This window comes from Babesia bigemina (genome assembly GCF_000981445.1).
Source record: "Babesia bigemina genome assembly Bbig001, chromosome : II".
In the NCBI taxonomy this organism is placed as follows: domain Eukaryota; phylum Apicomplexa; class Aconoidasida; order Piroplasmida; family Babesiidae; genus Babesia; species Babesia bigemina.
The window spans coordinates 890,708-913,139 of record NC_027217.1 but is presented as its reverse complement, the minus strand read 5'-3'; the positions used below and the strand labels follow the sequence as shown (position 1 = coordinate 913,139).

The following is a 22,432-nucleotide window of genomic DNA, read 5'->3' as shown; positions in this document are numbered from 1 at the left end:
CAATAACACGTGCGCTCACTTGCGCGACCGCTTCGTTTTCCTGGCGCTGTGTTCTTCGTCGTCGTCGTCGTCCGTCGCCGCTACAACGCTCTGGTCGATTTCGTCGTCGTATTCGTTCTCCTGCGCCACATTAGTTGCTTCAACGAACCGCAGCAGTATGCTGCAGTGCGTAATGACTCACCTCGCCGGTCGGTACCAGGAAGTCCCAGACGTAGTCGGAGAAGAATCCCTTCCTGAGGTGCGTGCCGAACCCGGACGAGCTGTACTCCAGCTTTCCGCCTTGGCCGTTTTCGCTATCCTGGGCCTGCAGGCGCCTGGACCGCGTTCGGGTGCCGTAGACGTGGCCGCCTTCCGGCACGACGTCTGCCGTCACCTCGGCGGCTGGCCGCCTTTGCACCGTTTGCTTTTTGACCGGGGGCTTCGGCCTTATCGCACTGGTGTCCTTGCTAAGCATGCTCTCGATGTTGTACTGCTCGAACGTGTCATCGCGTTCCTTTCTGCGGGTGTCGAGTCGCGTGATGAGTTCCACGGCGTTCTGCGCCGTGATTCCTTCACCCTTGGATTCGATCAGCTCCTTGAGAGTTTCCCTGTAGAATCCGATTGTATCCTGCTCCTCCTCCTTCCCTTTCGTGGTCGCAGCGAGTATATCTCTCCAGTGGAAGTGGAAGTTGTCCTGAGCGTCGCTCCATGACGGGAAAATGCTCTTGAGGTCGAGCAGCGCCTCGTAGCAATCGTTGGCAGCGTGTTCGGGCTTTTCCTCAGCCATTATTTCCGTCTCAAATAATGCCAGTGCCTCGCGGTGTGTGCTCGCTGCGCATCGGTCTTGCGAACCGCACGCAGGGTGTGCCGCGTGGGCGCGGACGTTCACAATCAAAAATGACTCCCGTAATTGAAGCGCTCGTAAACTTATTTTTCATCTCGTCGGGGTTCCTGTGTATCTTGAGTTGCGAAAATGCCGTCCTACATAACTGGTCGGTGCACGGGAAGCGGATTCCCGCAGTTAAGACCAAGGATTCCACTCATTCCTCCCGTTTTCTCGTCTCGAAGCAGCTGTTCATTCACTTCTACGTGGTAGCGCTGATCGTCAACGCGGCGGTTTTTTTCTGGGTGAGTATGTGTATGTGTAAGCGAAACTGCCGCCCAGGAACTTTTTTTCCGCAAACAGTTCAACATTTTCCGCGTCATGTTTGGCTTCCATGTCGCGCGTCGCTACTTGGAGCAGCTGCGGTTGTTTAACAGGCTGCCGTGTTCTAATATGCACTTCACGGCCTACCTCTTCGGCGTGAGGTGAGTAGTATTTCTCCTGGTCATTGATTGCCGCGTGCCTTCTACTTATATGGCCTATCGGAATGCCAATATAGCTGTCTATGCGGTGTATAAGTTGTGTTTCCGTATACAGTTACCAAGGGTGATGTCGTATGCCTGCCGATAAATGTGTGTCTACCGTGCTCGTGCTTTTTCAGTGACGAACTACACTACATCTAACACCATCGTGGCATAATTTGCAGCTACTATCTGATAGTTCCGTTCGCGCTCTGCAATCCGGCAAACACCTTCACGAGGATCCGCATGATTGGATTTGCGCTATCACAGTACATTCAGGTAGGTGTGGACTGATTGCATAGCGTGCCGCGCACGAACTTTTGACCGTTCGGCGTTACTACCGTCGCTAAATTGATGACGTTGTCGCACATCGGTGCTGCATGGCGTCGGCGGCAATCGTATCATGTGTTCCGCCCATGTACACCCACAACCGCTTGCGTACCCTAAAATGTATACACGAACTCATTGAGGTACAGTTCAAGTCTCATTACATTTTGTACACCACCAAGCGGGCCTCCTCGCGCTACGGCGAGATGACGTACGTTGTGCCAACCGGCGGCCCCTTCAACTACGTTTTGTGTCCGCACTACTGCTCCGAGATCATGGCCTACCTCGCGCTTTCCTGCAACCTGGAGATGTAGGTCACACGCTCGTTCGCGCACATAGTCGCAGGCTATCGTGTCTCCTCTTCGTCGCCATCGCGCTGACGGTGCAGTGTGGGTTGCCGTTCTCGTTAGAAACATGGTCCTCAGCTCTTGCGAACCGAAACTGGTACAAGTCGCTGTTTTTGCCGTACGAGTTGCACACTGTCTACACCATTTTACCATACGTCCTGTGAATTACGCCCTGCAGAGGCCGCGGCACCGTGACTGCGCTGCGCTGTTCACGCTGGCGGGCACGCCCTCCACGAAGCGGCTGGAATCGCAACACAGTTGGCAATTGCTGACCCTGTCTTCAATGCTTAGTTTTCCATCCTCGTCACCCGTGCCTGCATTGTGCTGTGTTGTTCGCGAATCACTGGGCCCACCTTGGCTGCCTGATGTGCCTTGTTGCGTCAAGTGCGTCGCGCAGCTGCGCCACAGGTTGTCTGCCACCTTTTGCAGCATGACCACCACGTGGTCCATGTTTCGGCACTGTTTGTAGCACGCGTCCTGCAAATCGAGCGCATCCTCGTGTTTTCGTTCGCAGCATACTGCGCAGTAGTTGGCCTCGCAGAAGCCAACGCTACTCGGCGCAATCGCCTTGCAGTGCTCCACCCTGTCGACGGCAAGGCAGCTGTCTGCGCGCGTCGGTTCTGGGCGCGCCTCCGCACCGTCGAGGTTGCGCTCAAAGGCTCCGTGCTTGTGCGCCGCATAATTGGGGACGAGGCTGATGTCGGCAAACGCGCATCCGGCACATCCGACGCTTAATAGACCGACAGTTCCGCCTAGACGTATTTCATCGGGTATAGCGGTGTTTATGAACACAGCCTCCAGTGTATGGGTACCGATGGACGCCGTGACAGCATCGGGCTTGAACACCAACTCAACGTAGTTCCATATTCCGGTCTTGATCCCCTTGAGCTCGGTTTCGGCCAGGATGTTGCGTGCCCCCTTGTGCATCTGTACGATGCTGCACGAACGCACGCTGCACTCGAATGCGACGTAGTTCCCGGCGTCCTCGAAATGCACTAGGAGCCCCAATACTCCCCTCGCGTCGCACTGCGGGAACACCGACGCTCGGAATATGCCAGCCTTGCAACTGCGGCCGCCCTTAAGCAGCGCCATGGAGGGCTCTATCGAGCCGTCGATGGACTCGAAGGCCCTGTGAGCGATCACCCTGTCCTGGCCGGCTATGTTGTCCTCCACGCTCCAGTGCTGCACAGGCTGTTAGTGCTTTCAGAGTGCCATACACATACCCCCGAGTTGTCGAGGACGCGCCAGTTGGCGTTGAACCCGACGGCGAAGGTCTCCTTGTACACGCCTGGCGGCAGTGAAATGCTCGCTGTCGTGAACCTACTGCAGATGGGCGGCTTGGGTGGAGTTGGGGGCCTGTCGTATCGCATACACGGCAGCGTTTCGACGTGCAGCCGTGCGAAGTGAACGAGGTTGATCTGGCCGCTGAAGAGTCCCACGCTACCACTCGCATGTGTGCAGTCGATTATGTCGATTGCACTTGGCGGCACGTCAAAGACGGGTTCCAACCCCTGGACGATCGCGATTGATATTCTACACTGCTGAGCCTCGATGCGCACTGTGTACCAGACTGCGGGAATATTGGACGGTGTATAGGGGGAACCTCACCTCCGTCGACGAATCCTCCGTCTTCGATTTTCGCTATCTCGTAAGGGTCGCCGTTTACGACACGGATCAGTCGTTTGTAACCGCCGTTCATCTGAACCATCTGCAGGAGATAGTAGTTGAGGTCGTCGAGCACCCGGAAGGTCAGCCCCATGGTCCCGCTGCTGCCGGCGAAGACAGAGGCGGAGTATACGAAGTCGTAGTATTGCGCGTTTGAAAGGTGCAGGAACGCGCCGCTCACTGACCCGCGCGCGCCGAACTCGCTGGTCTGCGATATCACAGTTTCGGCAGCGCCCTTCAAGGACAGGCTGGACACTGTCCATTTGGGGACCCCCTGGAGCTCCCCAGCCGTGACCGCATGGAAAGTTTCGAAAAGGCTGCTTTGGGTGACCCCATCGCCTGACCACGGATCGAAGGACTTTTGCATCGCCTCCTCCCTTTGCATCGCTTGTATTCCGTTGATCAGCGGCTCCTTTTTGTAGGTGACCCTCGCGGCGAGCCACTCGATCTTCTGCTGCATCATCTTGACACCGTCATCCAGTTTGTCCAGGATTTCCTGCAACTTCATAGCCGCATCACGCGTCACGCACTCACCTCGATGGGCTCCTTCTGGATGTCAGCGCTTTTGATGAGATGGATGGCGTGCGCGATTGTTTCCGAGGTGTGGTGGTGGAACATGTCGAGAAAGACCGGCGCCGCCTTCCCGCTTTGCTGGTTTACCTGCGCCACTAGTGTGCCTATGGCCTCGCCAGTGGCGGCGTCGAGCGTCAGTGCTTGGTTGAAGAGCCGCGCGGGCTGCGGTTTATCCTCACTGGGTTTCCTGACCGTTAGCGTCGGCTCCTTTTCTGCAAGTGCCTCAGCTTTCCGGTCAATGCGCGGCTCTACTTTATGCGTGCTGCAGGCATCTTTGCTGCGCGTGACTTTAAACGCCAGATCCCCCACTAGGGATGGAACGCTTGTGCTCTGGATGCCATTCTGGTAGAACCCCTCGAACTCTGCCGGCGCCGTGGTCTTTTGCACTTCCAAGGTGATGTTTTTGCCGTATTCACCCGCATGTATTGCAGCCATGCATACCGGCGTTTTGAGTGAATATAGCCCGTCGTTGCCACCCTCTACTTCGACGCTGTCGTCATCTGCGCGCATATATCGTAACGGCGCAACTCGCTTACAGTTTTGCAGGCAGTTCTGCGGGCATGCGGCTTTCACCACTCTGCCAACCGGCGCCTCATTGAATTTGTCGTTTTCGCCCAGCAGGGTGTGGCAACTGAGCTTCACGACCTCCGGGGGGAGCCTGATGCTCGAGTAGTTGCTCGAGCATATGATGCCCGTCATGTCGTTATCCCTGCCATCGACGTATTGCAACCCCTCTGTTGCTACAACAATGACGTTGTTATCCTTATCCGGCTTGAAGGGAATCATGCGCGTCACTTCCTCCCTCAGGTCAAGCGACTTGAATTTTTGCCCGACCTTGACGGCGATGGGGTATAGGCAGTCCGGAGTGACGTCCATGGTCTTGAGCATGACCCTGAGCGCGTCGGTTTGCGACTCGTGATGCAGTTGTATTGGGTCCAGGCCGTATTTGCGGCATGTCTCGTATACCTCAGACAGCGGTATGCGACCGCTTTCAATGGCTGCGGCTCATAACATTTCCGACTCATCCAACTTACACGCTACGTAATACGAGGCGCCGGTGTACATGTCGCAATACACCCTGATGCGGTGGTTGGCACATGGCGGGTGGATGTAGTAGAACCCGCTGGGCCTACTCTCAGCTCGATTTTTGATTTCTATGCAGTCGGCAGGCAGGTGCTCCTCGGGGCTGAACTGCTCTTCCAGCTCGAGCTTAGCTTCGAAGCGGTATGCGGCGTCCGAAATCCGCTGGAATGTGCTGTCGAGCTCCTGAGCACGTTTGAGGGTATTGATCTGCTTCCTCTTGCACTGCTCCATCTTCCCGTGCAGTGTCTCGATGTGCGCGATTTTGTGCCCGATGTTTTCCACCAGCTTGTCTATCGCCTTTTCCGCCGCCATGAGCGGCTCTCCGCCGTGCAGGTCCACCTCGTAGACGGAGTTGAGGAAGTACTTGTCTCTCGCGTCCTTCGAAAGCTTAGCGCGTTCGCACGGCTCCACGATGGTTCTGAGCTTGTTGCTGTACGCGGCGAAGCTGTGGATGCCGTAGTGTATCTGCCCCGCCGAATTTGCGAACTCCGGGTTCGGCCGTAACAACTCCAGCTTGATGAAACGCACGACGGTGTTGCGCATGTCGTTCACCGACGACTTCAGCGTGTTGGCGTCCACCCTTTCTATGAGGTGCCAGTCCTCGTCGTCCTTTCTTGCGAATATGTTGTAGGAGAGTGCCGGCGACTCCCACTCGATGACGACCTTGCGGACCTTGTAGTCCTCCTGCAGGTTGACCACGAACTCCACCTTCTCGGGCACGGTGCCAAGGGTGAACTGGTCGGAGGCCCAGCACGACTGGAGGTTGCCATCCAAAGCACGCTCAGCGTTGCACTTGTTGTCGTTCCTCCGCGGCAGACTGCTCGAGGCGATCTTATTCAGCGCTACATTGGCGAGTCCGGCGCCACTGCCGGCTTGCGAGAGGCACATGTTCCCCGGCCTTCTGAGTTTGATTTGGTTGTTCGGCAGGAGGTCCCATGAATTCACACCGGATTCTGGCGGCTGGTCGCACGGCAACATCATGACCCGCCCTCCCTCGACACCAGCGTCATCTTGGAGCGTCATGCAGAGGTTGGTCGCCGGGTTGTACAGCTGCCGCTTTTCGTTGTACCTCCATATGTCGTTGAACTTGAAGCTGGCAATCGCTGATACGCACGAATCCAGCACAACCTCTCCCTTGTCGTCCGCCTGCAGGCACAGGTCGTCAATCGACGTGATCCCCCCCTGGATCGTGAACACAGGGTTGGGCTCGCCGTGGAACTGCACAAACTCTATTCCGAAGTAGCCGTTTATTTGCCGCTTCATGGCAATTTTGACGAACTGCGCATCAACTTTGCGTTTGAATTCTATTGTTTGCGTAGTTTCGGTGGCGTCCACGGCCTGGTATGGCGCCACCTCCTCGAACGCGCCGTCGCGCTGCCGCTTCGCCAGCACCGACACTGCATGCTCTGATGCGTTCAACAGTCCCGCCTACCAAGTTGGGGCGCGTAGACCCATGTGATGGTCACGCCGGTCAACACTCGCGGTCCTCTGAGCTCGGCCACCCACGACACTTCCTTGTCTGGCAGCAGGTTCGCCTCGCTGCACCAGTAGCCGCCTCCGCGCGTTAATGCATTACTTGCGTCATACTTGCGGTACCCGGCGGCGCCCAGCGCTTTGTAGGTAGAGTCAGCTGTCGCACGCAGCGCGCCGAACAGCGTCTTCTTGCCCGTCCCTTCCGTGGTCGGGGCGCCGGCAGCGGGTACAGTCGGCTTTCCATCCTTATCCTTCTCCGCCACAGCAGTCACTCCCTTGGAACCCGGTTGATCTGGAGTTGATTGTTGTGGATTCTTTTCATCTTTCGGCGTCTCTGCCGACTTGTTAGACCCGTCTGTTGCGATAGCATCCGCTGTGCTCTTCTTCCCGGCGGCCGCATTTTCTGTTAAGATGTGTATTCGCTTGTGTCTTTACCTACCCTTCGGCGCCTCCAAATACCTGATGGCACCGCCCAACCTTGCACACAGCAGGAGAGCTGTAACCAGTGGCAGCACGGCTACCATGTTAGCATTTGCGCCGAGGAATCCATCCGGTGTGTCCGTAGGTCGTGCCTTCTACACACCGCATGGAAGCCCGCAAGCTCAAACAGTGTTGCCCATCATTTTAAAACCAAGCACTTTCGCATCATTTGCCGTCCAGTAAGGGCAACGTCGCACACCTCTGCCATAGCTTCACGACATCCTTCCGGGTGGGGAGCTGCCGCGTCCTTCCGTACCGGCGTATCGCACATCAGTCCCTTTAAATTCACATAAGATCAGAATAGAGCATGCCAGATGCTACGGTGAGTATATCTGCATCCGCAATCGAAGATTCCAATTTCGAGTTGGTAGGATGCACACTTGGCGGTGGTATTTGAGACAATCGCCCACTCAGAAGCCGTTTGAACATGAGCTACCATACACATGTCACATATCATCACAACCAGCTCGGTATGTACTTGCTTTATATGTCTAATCTGAGTGTGGACTCGGCGTCTCTTTGGTGTCCATGTTGCTGATGTAACCGAGTCAGCTCTGGGCGACCATTGTGTACTATCACATCCGCCTATTCCGGCACACCAAACGAATTGTAATTGATAAATTCTTCATAGACACAGTGGAATTATGACTCATGCGGCGCCAGGAACGCAGCCAAAGTTGCGTCAGTGATTTGCCACAGGCAACACACGCTTTACACACTAGAAAGCCAGAAATGGGCCAGCAGCGAATTCAAGTGCTCCGTGACCTCGTGTCACGATCACTGCCCTTCAACCGTTCGCGCCTGCCGCGCTTCGCAAGGACGGATTCCACTCCTCTTGCCGTTATCGTTGCCATGACTTACGCAGCAAGGCTGTCGATGGGAGGGCGCCAAACGATGTCCGAGTCAAGCAGCCTATACGAATCCAAACAGGATGTGCACCACATGGACGGTGTAACAAGAATGTGCGCGTCGTTGGAAAAGGTATAGCTGTTTTGGCTTCGGTGTATTCAAGAACCTTAATGAGGGCTGATACATCGTGTGGAGTCGGAATCGTTCGTTGCAGACGTGTATATATTCTGGGTCTACGGAGATAGTTAACTGGAACTGCCGTTGCAAGTTCCATCGATGTGTTAACAGGCAAATACCCCTCCACCCACCCGCTTCAGTGAAGCACTATGAACGCTGAAGCCGTCATCACCGTCAAAGGGTGCTATTTATAGAAGCAATACGCGACCGTGGAAACTACCTGCCGCGTGTTCGCGAAGTAGAATCGTGATCGTTTCTGCGGTCAGCGAAGTGTACCATAGCCTACACACTAACAGATAAACACCTGCTGAAACCGCAGTCTGAATAGTTTGATATATGAATCGGTTGTACGTTGCGCGCAGTCGTTACTCCGTGATATTTTTTATGCGTCTTCTATAACCGGGTATATTACATCTCGGACAACGTAGGCGACGCATGATTCCGCCAGCAGCCGCAGTTTATAGCTGCCTCGCAGATACAATACACACCTTTGTTCATTTATGGTTGCCTAATTTGGCAGCCGCCATTTTCGAGTTAACTTCGGTATGCAAGATTCCTGGCGGCAATGTCGCACATCGCGCCCTGCAGGCAGCGAAAGGTTGATGCCTGACCGCAAGGTACTCTACCTGTTAGATAAACACCGCACCAACAAATTTGTGTGGCTGTACGCTCGATAAACACTAACGTTAAACTCAGCCAGAACAGCGATGGGGAGAGAGGAGACTTAACAACATGAATTTCCACCATCTCTCGACTAGACACGCACTACCGTGTATTTAAATCATATGTGTGATGTCCATGTTTCAATGTGAAGCTACACATTGGCCACTGTGTTATGAATGGCTGTTTTTGATGTTTAATGCGTTATTTTACATTAGCGATCCCATATTAGGTTTCAACAACGTTAAATTTGTATTTGGCTGCGTGATACACACTCTATTATGCCACTGGATACGGGTGTTATGCGTGTCTACGGAGCTGTTCACTTGCGGCCTCTAGGATGACTTCCTACCTAATGAGCCGCATCACCAAAGGCACGCGGTCCACGGCGGGTATTCAAGCGTGATGAGGAGCCGCAATGCCGCGATACAGCGTGAGCTGCACGGTTCACGAGGCGTTGCTGCCTCAGCAACCGGGAGGCACGCCTGTGGATCCGCTGGTGGTCATGCGCTGCTTCGGGTCGGAGCGCGTGACGACAGTGAAGAGCGGCAAGACGACCGTGGCGTGCTGGGATGAGAGCTTCAACTGGTCCAACTTCGAGCTATCGCAATCGGCGTGGAACGTGGGAGTGTTGGAGTTCGAGCTGCAGGCTGCCAACGCCTTCTGGCGCAACTCCACTTTGGGCATGGGCGCCCTTCAGCTGCGCCTGGTCTGCGCTACCAGGGACGGCTCCTACGTGGGCCAGCTGCCGCTGACTGCCCCTAACTCCGTCCGCGTGATCGGTAAGCTGTCGGTAACTGTCAACGTCTGCGACTCGCTGCGCATCGGCGGGATCGCGGCGCCAGTTCCGTTGCAGACAGCCGCCGAGGAGCCGAGCACGAACGATCGTCCGTCGCTGCACGTGCCGCCGCTGCTGAGCCCCGCGGTGTACCGGAGCGCCATATTGGATATGGCCCATGAGGAGTACAACTACTACCACCTGTACATCAACGTGTACACTTTGGAACACGTCGAGGTCGGCGTGTTCGCGGGCAGCCCCTCCGTCACTGTGGAGTACGGCGGCTGCCGTCTGCAATCGACCAAGCCGATTCGGTCGCGCTGCGAGGGTTCCAGTTCTGGCGGCGTCGGCGTCGGCGTCGGCGTCGGCGTCGCTGGCATCTTATCGGGGTTCTTCTCCGCCTCCGGGGACAGCGGGCTGCGCGACCGCTCAAACTTCGCTTTCAACCAGTGTTTCCTGGTGCCGATACGCACCGCCGTCGGCAAGTCCATTCTGGAGGACAACATCGTGGTGCGGGTGTGGATGGGCATGGAGATCAACGCCAGCATCACGGCCGCAGACCGGCCTCCGCTGGCGCCCAAGCTGCTGGCGGAGGGCGTGTTCTCGCTGGCGAAGCTACGGTCGCGCCGGCAGCGCCCGCGGTGGTTCAACTTCTACGCCGGGGCGGCTGGCGCCAAGCGCCGCGAAGAGCTGCGGAAGGCCCATGTGGGCAAAAGCGCCAGGAACGACGCAGCTGGAGATCCCGCTTTCGGCAACAAGGGAAGCGGCGCTGGTGGCGAGGTCCACCGCAGCGCCGGCAGCATCGGCAGTGCCAGCACGTGCGACTCGCTTGCGGATGGCGCGCCCGGCGGCAGCGACATCGCGTTCGGCGAGCTCGAAGACCACTACATCGGCAGGATGCTGATGAGCGCCAGCGTCAAGCGGCTTGCGAAGCCCAGCGACGTGCTCGTTGCGCACGTGCAGGCCTGCCACCCGTTGGAGTCGCCCGTGGTCAACCCCACGAGGCTGTTCGGGGACGCCTACTGCATCGAGTCGCGCTGCACCTTCGGGTTCGAAGGCGACTTCGAAATCATGCTTGAGATCTCGTGCGGGCCCTACGAGACGAGCTCCGAGTGGCTGCCCGCGCAGCGTCGGTTGGGCGGCGGCGGCACCTACGCCGACGAGCTGGGCATATTCGGGATCAAATCCGCCGCGGACGACGGCCTCAGGCGGCGTGTCTCGCGGAGTGGCTGGCGGGTCACGCTGAACTCCATGAACGGGCGTCTGGCCCCTATCGACCTTTTGGTGTCGCACACTGCGGAGGAGCAGTGGGTGGTCTTCGTGCGCATTAACGCGCGGGGCACGGTCGCCGGGCGCACCCAGCACCGCGTGATCGGCTGCGCCAGTTTCCCGTTCGACCAGATCCCGGAGCACTCCTCCAAGCTGCAGGCGATGCCGCTGTGGATCCCGCTTTGCTGCCCGGGGTCGACGTCGACGATTCCGTCCGCAGACCCCTCGGCGGGCTTCACCGACCCCACCGGCATTGTCGATGCCGTTTCTTCTCTCAATGCGGAGCATATCATAGACAAGGCTGTTGCCTTAGACCCCACCGGGCTGATCGGCGTGGCTGCGAACGAGGTTCTGGGTCGTCAGGGAACACTAGCAGGGACGGATCTGGGGGCAGCGGCCGCTGCTCGGGGCGGCGGAGCGCCACCCTCCGGCAACAGCCGCCACGTGGATATATTAAACAGCTTCGATTCCGAAATCGAAGGTCGAAATGCCCCTAGAAAGGGCGCACCATCGCACAACAACGCCATGGAACAGTGGATCGCTTCCAGGCGGCCATCGCAAGACAAGAACCGCTCAACGTCTGAAGCTGGCCCTGCCAAGCAGAAAATGCGACCGGATGAGAGAAATCAAGCGCTGAAGACAGCGCCAGCGGGCTCAAGAAGAACGGGTGCGTCGCGGCCGACATCGACGAGCGTCCAGCCGGGCGCTGCGGAGCCCACCGATGACGCCAACGGGCCAACGCGCGGTGACATGTGCGACCCGGGCGCAACCGTCAACGTGCTCATGACGCTACATAAGCACTCCTTCTACACAAGCATGTCCCGCAGCGTCGGGGTTGGCAACGACATCCGCACTTCGTCCCGTCCGCGCATGGTGTCGATGCTGCGTCAGGACTACGAGCTCCGCTGCTACGTCTACTGCGCGCAGCTGAGCACGGCGCCGCACTCGGGCGTCGCGGTGATGGTGTCGTGTGACTGCGGCTCCGTGGTTACCCGGGTGCAGCGCAACTTCACGCGCTTCCCCGTGTTTTCCGAGTGCTGCGTCATCCCGGTGGCTGCGCCGACGCTGACCTCGAGCCGGATGGTGCCGCCGCCGCCTGTCACAGTGTCTCTGATGTTCTTCGACAGTCGTCGGAAGTTGCTACGCGTGGAGTCCGCGATTACCGTCTACAACCGCTTGGTCAGGTCGGCTTCCGGCCACGCGCAAGCGCGGGACAGCGCGACCCCGACGTGGCTGCACCTGTCCGGCGGAAGCAGGGTTGCGGTGTTCACCGAGCTGGTTGCGAGCGAGGATGCCCCCAAGGTGCCCAAGCGCCCGATGGCCCACCTAACAACCCGGTGCACGGTCGCCCTGGGCCTCATGGGGCTGCGTCAGCTGATGGTTGGCGCCATGCACCCGCTGGACGGGCTGCTGCTGCGGCTGAGCTCGCAGTCGTACGGCGTCAACGTGGAGTGCGAGCAAGTATTCGAGCGGCAGTGCCCTCTGGGCCAATCTAAATGGGAGCGTGGCGGCCGGCTGAACGTGGACCTGTTCACGGTCCTGGAGGGATCCTTCCACATCCCCATCGACCAGTTTTTCGACCCTCACGTCGAGTTCTACTGCTACGCGATGTACGGGGGCGCGGTTGGCCGGCTGATTGGCTACCACAGCTTCCGGTGCCACGCACCCTCGGGTGGGGCGGCAGCCGACGTGGACCTGCCCATGGCGCTGGATATGCGTTGCGCCCTGGTGCCGCGCCGCATGACCAGGCTGTTGGACGACCTCGCGCTGCGGTCCTCGCATGACGTGCTGACGCTGCAGGACAGCTGCCCTCAGGACGGCGCCACGCGGCCTCTGGACGGGGTGCCGCCCGTGATCTGCGATTTCGAGTCTTCGCGCGCCTATGCTCGTCTCCTGCGATCGATGACGTTCGAACGCGTGGGAATGCAGGTGCCGCCCCGATTCGTCGTGGCGTGCGACGGCAAGGAGGCGGAAGCCGGCGCCACCTCGACGTCGGTTGGCGGCGCCGCCGAGTACCTCGACGCGGTGCTCCGCGACATCCCGTTCACCGTGAAATCCATCCACCCGGTGCCTCCAGTCGGCGCTCGCGTCATCGACGGGAAGGCCGCGCACCAGGACTGCATGGATAACGTCACCATGAAGTACTTCCTCACGGTGCGGCATGCCGGGGAGGAGCAGGTGCAGCGGTCGTACCCGGAGGCGCTCTCGGGTGTCGCCACCAGCGCCTCCAAGATGCTGCGCGTCTTCCGCGGCGGGCTGCGCAACTCGTTGCACAAGCTGCGGTTCTGCGTCGTGGCCGCCATCAACACCGTGCCCGACTGCGACGCGCTGGGGTCGCTCTCCCTGCTGGTCGAGATCGGGAAGTCCGAGTCCCGCGAGCCTCTGTCGTGCGATCGCAGCGCCATCTCGAAGGAGGTGCACCGCACGTGGGAGCAGGAAATCTTTTTGCCGGAGGACAGCGTGATCCGCCTGCGCGTGGTCAACTCGTTCGAGCGCCTCGACAGCAGCCTGGAGGACGAGCTGATCGCCTCGGCGCAGATCGACCTGGAGAACCGGTGGTACAGCAAGGCGTGGCAGCGCATGCTGCGCAACGACTTGGTCCCCGTGGAGCGCGTGCTGCTGCGTGACCGCAACAACAACGTGCACGGCTCCCTGGACGTCATCGTGCAGCTGGGTCCCATCGAGCTGTTCTCCACTCTGCGGCCGCTCTCGTTCGCCAAGAGCTCGCCTTCGGTGGCCGAGCTGCGCGTGGTGGTGTGGTCGACCTCCGGCGTGCGGCTGGCGGCGACGCCTGAGGACGCTCGCAAGAAGGACCAGCTGGACCTCTACGTGGTGTCCACGCTGGACTGCCAGGGCTACCGCGGCGAGTGCGCGCTGGAGCAGCGCACCGACATCCACTACAACTGCGACTCCGGCTCCAGCCAATTCAACTGGCGGCTGGTGTACCCGCAGATCCACTCGCCGGTGGGGGCGTGCCAGCTGCAGCTGGCGGTGTTCGACTTCTGGAAGGTGGGTCCGCCGACGTTCGTGGGAGAGGCGACCTTGGAGCTGCGTCGTTACGTGGAGATCGTGTCGGCGACGTCAACTCGCGTGGAGCTGTCCGGGAACCTGCCGCTGGTGCACTCCTCGAGTTCGCGCCCCGTCGGCACCGTCAAGGTGACCGTTCAGGTGATGACCCAGGCCGAGGCGTCATGCAGCCCGGTAGGTTTACGCGCATCAGGCATATGTTGATTGTGCGTCAGGTGGGGCTTGGTCGAGGCCAGCCGAACTGCAAGCCCTTCCTCCCGACCCCGCGCGAGGGCCGGCAGTGGAACGACTGGTTCGCCCACACGTCGCTCGGGTTCGACTTCGGCGTGCTGTCGCTATACGTGAGTTTACGCTACCGCATCTATTATATCACGGTCAGGTTAACGCGGCTATATGCGTGTTGCTAGCGGTGTGGCTGTTCATCATCGGCTTCGTCTACCCCGCGCTCCTCATGTAGCGGCTCGTTCAGAACGGGTCGAACTGCCCGAACTCATCGTTAGCCTTGGTAGTCTTCTCAGAGCTCGTGTTGTACTCGAATGATAAAAAGTCCAGCGTCTCCAGCTGGTTCTTAGATTGCGTTTTGGGCGACGGCAGCTCCGTGAGGCCCAGCAGGTCGTCGTTGGCGGCGCGTGGCTGGATCGCCTCGCGCGGCAGCAGCAGCTCCGAGGCCGTGGTGGCCGCCCCCGCGGCGGGCGTGCAGAGCGTGTCCGGCATCTTGCCGCCCCCGATGCCCAGCAGCACCGGCAGGGCGCCGAGCTCACGGATAACGTCCATTTCGCACGCCCGCTGCTGCAGCTCGGTGTTGGGGTGCCTCTTGAACTTGCGGATCAGGCGGACCATCCGTTCGCTCTGCGAGGGCAGCCGGCAGACCAGCCATGCGGCGCACGTGAGCAGGTACTCCCCGTTGGTGCAGGACTCGGTGGCCGTCGCCGAGCACGTGAGCACATGTTTCCCAACCGCTTCCACCGCCGAGGCTATGTTCGCCGCGGTGCTGGCACACTCCTCACCGATCGCCAACGGGTCCGAGGCGACCTTGACCGGCTCGGTCACGGGGGAGCTGTCGAACACGTCGATGAGGTTGTCACTGACGGGCTGGCTGACCTCTGCAGGGGCGTCCGTTGTCGGCCTCACAGAGGACGTTGGCGTCACGTCGACCTTCTCCAGCTCAGGCAGCATGTGCGCGTACTCGCCGAAGCACCAGAGCGCCGCACGCACCAGCGCGTCCTGCCCCAGGTTGTTGGAGAGGAGGTAGTAAAGCTTGGTCGTGATACGGATTTGCGTGTCAGCCGTCGCGGCTCCCACCGCTGCGATAAATGAGTGTAGTATGGTGTCCGGCACGCAGTTGCCGGCGATTGAAAAGATCTTGACCATGATCTCTAGTCGTTGGAAGTCGGACTCCGCGTGTTGCTCCAGCGCGGCCGCGATCTTCGTTATGCTCTCGCGCTTGAGGTCGTTGCTGGAGGCGATCAGGAAGTCGTACAGGTGCTGCATCAGCGGCTTCAGCGTCTCCCGCGAGAGGAGCTTAAGCGCGACCTCGAGGGCGCGGCGGCGGATCGATATGTCCGGCTGGCGGAGCGACTGGACGATGATCGTCCAGTAGTTGTCGCCGACCGTCAGCGAGACGTCAACGAGGTTGTTCAGGATGCCCAGCGCGATGTACTTGACGTTGTTGTCGTTGGTGGAGATGAACTTCTCCACCACGTCCTTGCCCAGCTGGTTGAACTTGGGGTCGTGGACCTCGCTGTAGATGGTCCGCACGCACTCGTAGAGCAACGAGTTGGACGCGTTGTTCGAGATGGTGGCCGTTTTCACGACCTGCACGACGATGTCGTAGAGCTGCTGGTTGCCGGGGACCTGGTCGCGGGACTTGGCGAAGACGCGCCTGATCAGCGCGAGCAGCTTCACCTTGAGGAACGGGTCGTTGACCCCGTTGACCTCGTACTCCCTGCCGCCGCCGAACATCATCCCGAAGCCCCCGGTGCTCTCGTTGCAGAGCAGGTGCAGGGTCTTGACGAGCAGCTCGTATATCGAGGGGAAGTTGCAGCACTGGGGGAAGTAGTCGATCAGCACCGAGAGAATGGAGAGCGCCGCCGTGACCACGCCGTGGTTAGGGTCGCCGAGCAGCGTTGGCACCACGTGCACGTAGTTGGTGGCCACCTCCAGCGCCTCCGGGCCTGGTATGAGGCTGGCCTGTCCCAGCTTCCTGAGCATGCGCGCCGCGCACACCACCGCCTTCTTGCGCACGTTGACCGCGGGCGACTTCATCAGCCGCTCCAGGTCGTAGAACAGCTCCTGGAACATCTCCCGGCTGCCGATGTTCGACAGCGCCGTCAGCGCGGCCTCCGCGGCGTAGGGGTTGGTGCCGTTGAGGTCCATCTTGATGGAGTTGATGGCCAGCGTCAGCACGTCCGTGTCCTCGGTGAGCAGCAGGCTCAGCGCGAGGTAGCCCATCCGCTTGTCGATGAACTTGTTGGAGGCGACCAGTTTTATGCACTCCACCTGGCCGAAGTTGGTCGAGTGGCCCAGGAGGTGTATCAGCAGCAGTTTGGCGATGTTCTTCCGCCGCTCCGACGACGAGCTGCTGCTCAGCGCGCTACGGATGTCCGCACACTCGCGCGCAATGACCGCCCGCTCTTCCGCGGGCGTCTTGCAGCTCCGGACGGAGCGGATCATGTCTTTGACCGAGCCCGTCATGTTCGCCCGAGTGTCGCGTTGTGGCTCGGCTCCCTGGCCGTACTTGAGGCGCCTTAGCGAGCGCTCGAAATGCGGGCGTTTCAAGGACCGTGCCGGCGCCCGAAATGCTGTATGGGCGTGACGCACATCGCGCCGTCGTACACACCCAGACACCATGGGGTGCGCCTTCCACCGAGGAAAGCTCCTCGCCCGCCTCGCTGCGGCCATTTCTGATGCACGGAAGGCGCACACTTCATACCCAGCCTGCGGCGTCATCCTCAGCGCTCAGACTGCGCTGAGCACGAACACCACCGATCCCGTTCCGCGAGCGTCCGCTTGCCGTTTCTGCCTGTATTCCGAGCTTCCACGGGGGGCTTTCCGCACACAATGGCGGGACCTCGTACGTTTTCGCTCGCGCGGCCGTCGGAGATCACCATCAGCGCGGGCTCCGACGACGACTCGGATGACGAAGACTACTGCGACACGGCCGTTTCGCGCGGCCGCCGCGCGCAGCGGGCACCGCAGATGCGCGTGAGAGAGGCCCATTCCGAGGTTCCCGTGACGTCACGGCTTTTCGAGATCGTGATAATGCGGAAACATGCCAAGCTCTCCACGTGTCTACAGCGGCTGCTGCTCACGATGAGCACCGCCGAACGCCACGTGGCAATCGCCGACATCCTGAGCTTCATCTGCGAGTGCGCCGGCTTCAAGCACTCCTCGATCTCCTCCGAAGTCGTGCAGGCGCACGACTTGTGCAGCGGAGTCGCCAGCAGGAAGTCGTCGTTCAGCGCCATGGAATCCGACCGACGTCGCAGGGACTACGCGCCAATTATCATGGAAATGTCGTCGCCGGGGGGAATGAAGGACATGGATATTTCCCCGGATGGTCTCAGCGAGCCCTATTATAGTGTAATGGACGGCTCGGTGGGCAGACGGCCGAGCTCACACGCCGGCGGCGCTTCGCCGATTTGTGACCCACATGACCCACTATCGGCTAACCACTCGCCAACACACGCGTTCGCCGGGGCCGATCCGTGCGAGAGTGGCTTTTACGACGACGATAGGGACGTGCGGTTGACGTACGACAGCTTCAGTTGGTGGAGCTTCCGGGAGATGTTCACGTCACTGCCATCCGGGGCCAACTACTCGGATATCGTGCGACACTGCTCCTCGCAGTGCACCTCGCACGCTATCGAGCCGGACACCCTCTTCTTCCCCAAGAACAGCGACCTGTTTAGTGACCGGCGTTCCAGGTGCCTCTCGAGGAAGTTCTACCAGCTCTGCGTGGAGCGCGTGGCGCCACTGACAAGGGCTCTGGATGCGCAGGACGGCTGGGTCATCGGCTTCGGCAAGCACAACTGGGCCTACATGCTGTTCAAGGAGTTTTTCCAGCAACTGGTTCTGGAGGCGGAGGCCGTCTGCGTGGGCGAGCTGCTGCACGCGCTGCAGTGGATCTGCGCGCTCAGCATGATCGGCTTCCGCGCCGTGCGCCAGTTCGCGCTGATAGCGTGCAACGACGTGGTCAGCAGCCTGCTCGTGAAGCTGAACTCGCTGGCCAAAAACGAGCGCGTCTTCGCGAAGCAGCTGCAGGTGGAGATCGACATGGACCAGCGGACGCACGAGCGCGTGCATGGCCGGGACTCTCGTGTGCGGGTGACGGTCAGCAAGTCAAGCCTGGAGCTGTACAAGAAGCTGCTGCTTGCGCAGCGCGGCCAGAGGGCGATCCTGAGCTTCCTCAAGTGTCTGTACGACGTGAACTTCGCCTCGAAGATGCAGGACGTTTTGGTTGACATACGCGTCTCCGCCGCCTTCTCGCTCGGCAACAACGTGCTGCTGAACCCGCAGATTTTTTCGAGCCCCGCGTACGTCGATTTTACGTACCGGCTGCTCCCAGCCACGGACGAGTGCACCAGGCTGCTGCTGCTGCGGTACCTGGGCCTGGTCGAGCGGAGGCTGGGCGAGGAGGAGTTTGGCATTTTGCTGTCGCTGCACGAATCGTGCGTCAACAGCGGCCTGGCGGACAGCTGCGAGGCGATCGAGGCGCTGCTGCTGCGCGACGTCCACTTCAACTACGACCGCAGTGCGGTCTTCAGCCACCGCAGCGAGAAGTTGTTTTTGCGCCTCGTCGAGTCGCTGTCGAAGAACAAGAACTCCACGCTGGGGGTGCTCATAGCGTCCGTGTTTTTGCCGTCCGTGCCCATCCACGGGTTCTCGTTGGTCTTCCAGATCCGGACCGACGGCCTCCGCTCCAAATATCGCAACATGCTCGTGCCGCATCCCGCCGTCGTGGGACGGCAAACCAAGCTCGTCATATCGGACGAGTCCACTTCCAAGGTGCGCAACTTCTACCAGTGCTTCATGGAGCTCTCGCGCCTGGCAGCGTGCATCGCGGCGACGGAGGCGTTCGTCACCAACCTCGTCGGCAGCCTGTGGAACCACAACCACCTCTTCGAAGACGTTGCTGGGATCGTCCGCTTCCTGTGTCAGGGCGGCGACGTGGCCAGCGTCAAGGCGCGCCTGGACGCGAATTGCCAGCAGCTGCTGCTGCACATAACGCTCGCCAGCTTCGACCACCTGCTGGCGGACGCCACTGCCTTCACGGAGCAGCAATTGGAAGCCGTGGGCACGGTGATATCGTACGCGCCCGTCTTCCTGCGGTTGTACCGTGCGAACGCCTCGCATATGAAGACGGCGCTCCAGCTGCTCGAGCAGGCCACGGCCCTGCTGCACCGCACGGGGCTGCCGCTCGACGGCGGGCTGGTCAATGCCGTGGCTGACGTCCTGAAGTATCTCGTCGACAGCGACAACGGCGACGAGCAGACGATAGACTCGATACGACTCGCTGTGCGGTGTCTGTACAACGTCTACGCGCACAGCGAGGAAGCCAAGTTGAACGTGGCGTCGCTGTACAGGGTGCTCTCGAAGCAGCTCTCGTCGGAGTCCGAGTCGGGCAAGAACCTGCTGCATTGCGTGATGAACCTGCTGCACTTCTTCCCGCTCGAGCTGGATGTGCCCGGAATCCTGATCCCCCTGATCATCAAAAATTTGCGTGCCCAGGCTGCCGACGAACGCATGCTTTGGTGCACCATCGGGTATGTGCTGTTCGAGGCTGAGCTGTACCGGTGTGTGAAGACGTCGCAGCCGTCAGTGGATGGTGCTTTTGGCGAGTTGCGCGACGTGCTGCTGCAGTCGATCGCGGCCGTGGCGCACGACTCCAGCTCGGACTTTACGCTGTTCGTGTGTTTCCACTCCATGGCGTCCCTGGTGCAGATATCGGCGCTGGCGGGCGGTTTGGAGGAGGTGCCGCACGAATCGGAGCTCGAAATGTACCGGATACTGCTCCATTTTCTGCAGCTGGTGAAGCCGTCGCACATGAGGAACGCCGCAGCGCCGCCGCCGGGCGCCGCCAAGGGGTACACGATCGCCGACGTCTACGTCGCCGGCTACTGCGAGTCGTATTTCACGATGAACCCGCTGGACTGCGTGCTCTCCATCGTGACGTTGTTCACGAAGGTGCTCTCAGCACGGCTGTACTGCAGCGGGGTGTCGGTTTTGGTTTTGTTGCAGACGATTTCGTTGTGCGCGCCGATCGCGGCCGCTGCGGAGGTCTACCTGCGGTTCCTGGCCAACTTTGACGACCAGATTCTGATATCGCTGCTCCTCTTCGCCATGATCGGGCTGTACGAATCGGGCGCCCGCGACTGCTGCGCGGAGCTGCGACACCGGTTCGTTGACACCTTGATGGGCAAGGGCGCCAAAACCGCGGTGGACCGCAAGAAGCTGTCCATCAACGCGTTGCTGCTCTCCGGGATGCGTTACGCGCTCCAGGGGCCCAGCAACTGGGATTTCATAACGGAGTTGGTGGAGCTGACCAAGACGTTCCGCAGCTACGAGGGGCACGTCAACAGCACGCTGCTGCACGCGCAAGTGGGGGCGCTGCTGACGCCCATAGACGTGCCGGAGGAGCTTCGGGCGAAAATATTCGAGTTCCTGCAGGTTGTTGGTTTGGGCAGCGCCATCACGATGAGGGCGATGGCGGGCTGCCAGGACATCGACGGCATCGACAGGTGCCTCAACATTATCCGTCGCAAGTGTTCCCATGTGGATCTAGTGTCGTTGACCGGTGGTGCAGTCGCTCGAAAGGAGCGCCACCAGCCGTCGTCAACTTGTATAGTGACGCGCCAGCGTCCAGTCAAGTCCATTGACCGCCTGGTGTCGTCGGAGACCCGCGCCACCTCGGCGGGGTCGCCCGAGTCGCACCTGGATGTGTCGCCCATTGTCGTCCGCACCTTCACGAAATCAAGTGTGCGCGCATTGCCCCCCAGCGTGGGAATGATGCGACCGCGTTCGACCCCCGGCACCAAGCTGGACGTCGACGACGACGACGTCGCGGAGTCCGTGGAGGTCGAACCGGATGTGCTGAGCGAGTCGGGGGAGTACCAGGTCTCCACGGCTACGCCAATTACGGAACGCAGCTACGGGATGCGGTCGACGCCCAGCTTCGGGCTGCTGTCGCCAACGTCGCCGCTCCTCTCACCGATCATGTTTCCTTAGCGAACTATTTATGCGTAATGTGTCTGTGTATGGGATGGAAGGTCTTGCTGCGGCGCCTGACGGACTTGCCGTGGGGGCCGCCGCCGCCTCGTGCGCCGCCCTTGCGGTACGCTCCCTGCATGTCGACGTCCACGTGCGCCGCGTCGAACCCGGTTGCGCGCCCTGCGGCAAACTGTGGCATCATCGCTCGTGTGACTCACCCAGACGGAGGCGGAATTCCGCCTCACGGCCCTCCTGTTTCCACCACAGGTCGAGCTTCCTGGCAGCTGCGCCTGCCCCAGCATCGACGTCCGACGTGTCCGTAGGGTCGCCGGCAGCCGCGCCGTCACCCGAGCCAGGCGTGCGGAACTTCTGCCGCTCCGGCATGAGCCCTGATCGCAATGCAACGGTTTAGGGTCAGGTCTTACCATGGGATGGCGGCAGGTAGAAGGGCGAGAACCGCCGTCGATCGCGCTCCGCCTTCTCCTCACTGCGCTGCTTCGCCATGGCGTGCTTGTATATGGCGAAGGCGGGGTCGGCCCTGCTGTGCTCGGAGTAGAAGACCTTCCACGGCAGCTGCAACGCCCTAATGTCAGGGAACTGCTTGTAGAAGTACGCGACGCTCCGCATCCGCTCACCCAGCTGCGACCGCAGGTGCTCCGGAGAGGTGTCCAGGATGTAGTTGTCGAAGCCCCCGGCCGCCGTCATGGCGTGTATCGCTGCGGCAGGTGAGTCACAGGTCCGAGCCACCCACCGCTGGTGGTCACCCGCACGTTCGGAATGGTGACGTTGAGGAGCCGCGACTCGATGTCCTTCTTGAACACGTTCGGCTTCAGCTTCACGCGGGTGCGCTTGAGCGAGAACGCGACCTTGGAGTAGTAGTTGAAGTCCTCATCGTGGTAGAGGCCTGCATCGACGTGCCTCACGAGGCGGCCGGCGCTCACCTGTCTGCGATGCTGCCGATGGGACCCGTCCGTAGGCCTTGACGGGGATCGGGTGTATGATCTGGTTCTTCTTGAACCCCTTGCGGATAGCCTCGCCTGCAACGAACGTGTAACGCAGGAAGCGGCGCCGGCGATTACCTTTCAGCCTGAGGTATTTCCCGAAGAAGCACGCGTGGCGCGGCATCTGGCTGGCACGGCTGGAACCAAATCACGTGATTGGCGTGCTGCGTCGCCGAACTCTACAACGGCCA

General features: G+C 60.2%; 7 protein-coding genes across 7 annotated transcripts; 3 read left to right on the top strand and 4 right to left on the bottom strand.

Annotated features, from left to right (window-relative positions):
- Positions 1–15: 15 nt before the first annotated feature.
- BBBOND_0203960 (hypothetical protein, conserved) lies at positions 16–766 on the bottom strand (the record flags this gene model as incomplete). The annotated part of the gene is made up of 2 exons (XM_012911970.1): positions 16–120; positions 182–766. 2 exons carry the CDS (start codon positions 764–766, stop codon positions 16–18), a joined length of 690 nt encoding a protein of 229 aa, XP_012767424.1.
- Positions 767–2,162: 1,396 nt separating this feature from the next.
- Positions 2,163–7,315, bottom strand: BBBOND_0203950 (LCCL domain-containing protein CCP2, putative; the record flags this gene model as incomplete). Its single annotated transcript, XM_012911969.1, has 8 exons — positions 2,163–3,179; positions 3,221–3,567; positions 3,606–4,158; positions 4,197–4,735; positions 4,772–5,233; positions 5,270–6,715; positions 6,751–7,194; positions 7,231–7,315. 8 exons carry the CDS (start codon positions 7,313–7,315, stop codon positions 2,163–2,165), a joined length of 4,893 nt encoding a protein of 1,630 aa, XP_012767423.1.
- A 688-nt stretch (positions 7,316–8,003) lies between these two features.
- BBBOND_0203940 (hypothetical protein) lies at positions 8,004–8,258 on the top strand (the record flags this gene model as incomplete). Its single annotated transcript, XM_012911968.1, has 1 exon — positions 8,004–8,258. The coding sequence occupies one exon, from the start codon at positions 8,004–8,006 to the stop codon at positions 8,256–8,258; it is 255 nt and encodes an 84-aa protein (XP_012767422.1).
- Positions 8,259–9,375: 1,117 nt separating this feature from the next.
- On the top strand, positions 9,376–14,488 carry BBBOND_0203930 (hypothetical protein, conserved; the record flags this gene model as incomplete). The annotated part of the gene is made up of 3 exons (XM_012911967.1): positions 9,376–14,205; positions 14,247–14,372; positions 14,411–14,488. The coding sequence occupies 3 exons, from the start codon at positions 9,376–9,378 to the stop codon at positions 14,486–14,488; spliced, it is 5,034 nt and encodes a 1,677-aa protein (XP_012767421.1).
- Positions 14,489–14,496: 8 nt separating this feature from the next.
- On the bottom strand, positions 14,497–16,725 carry BBBOND_0203920 (adaptin N terminal region family protein, putative; the record flags this gene model as incomplete). The annotated part of the gene is made up of 1 exon (XM_012911966.1): positions 14,497–16,725. The coding sequence occupies one exon, from the start codon at positions 16,723–16,725 to the stop codon at positions 14,497–14,499; it is 2,229 nt and encodes a 742-aa protein (XP_012767420.1).
- A 366-nt stretch (positions 16,726–17,091) lies between these two features.
- On the top strand, positions 17,092–21,258 carry BBBOND_0203910 (hypothetical protein, conserved; the record flags this gene model as incomplete). Its single annotated transcript, XM_012911965.1, has 1 exon — positions 17,092–21,258. One exon carries the CDS (start codon positions 17,092–17,094, stop codon positions 21,256–21,258), a length of 4,167 nt encoding a protein of 1,388 aa, XP_012767419.1.
- A 4-nt stretch (positions 21,259–21,262) lies between these two features.
- Positions 21,263–22,365, bottom strand: BBBOND_0203900 (hypothetical protein, conserved; the record flags this gene model as incomplete). The annotated part of the gene is made up of 6 exons (XM_012911964.1): positions 21,263–21,420; positions 21,459–21,629; positions 21,666–21,956; positions 21,992–22,144; positions 22,182–22,277; positions 22,320–22,365. The coding sequence occupies 6 exons, from the start codon at positions 22,363–22,365 to the stop codon at positions 21,263–21,265; spliced, it is 915 nt and encodes a 304-aa protein (XP_012767418.1).
- Positions 22,366–22,432: the final 67 nt, after the last annotated feature.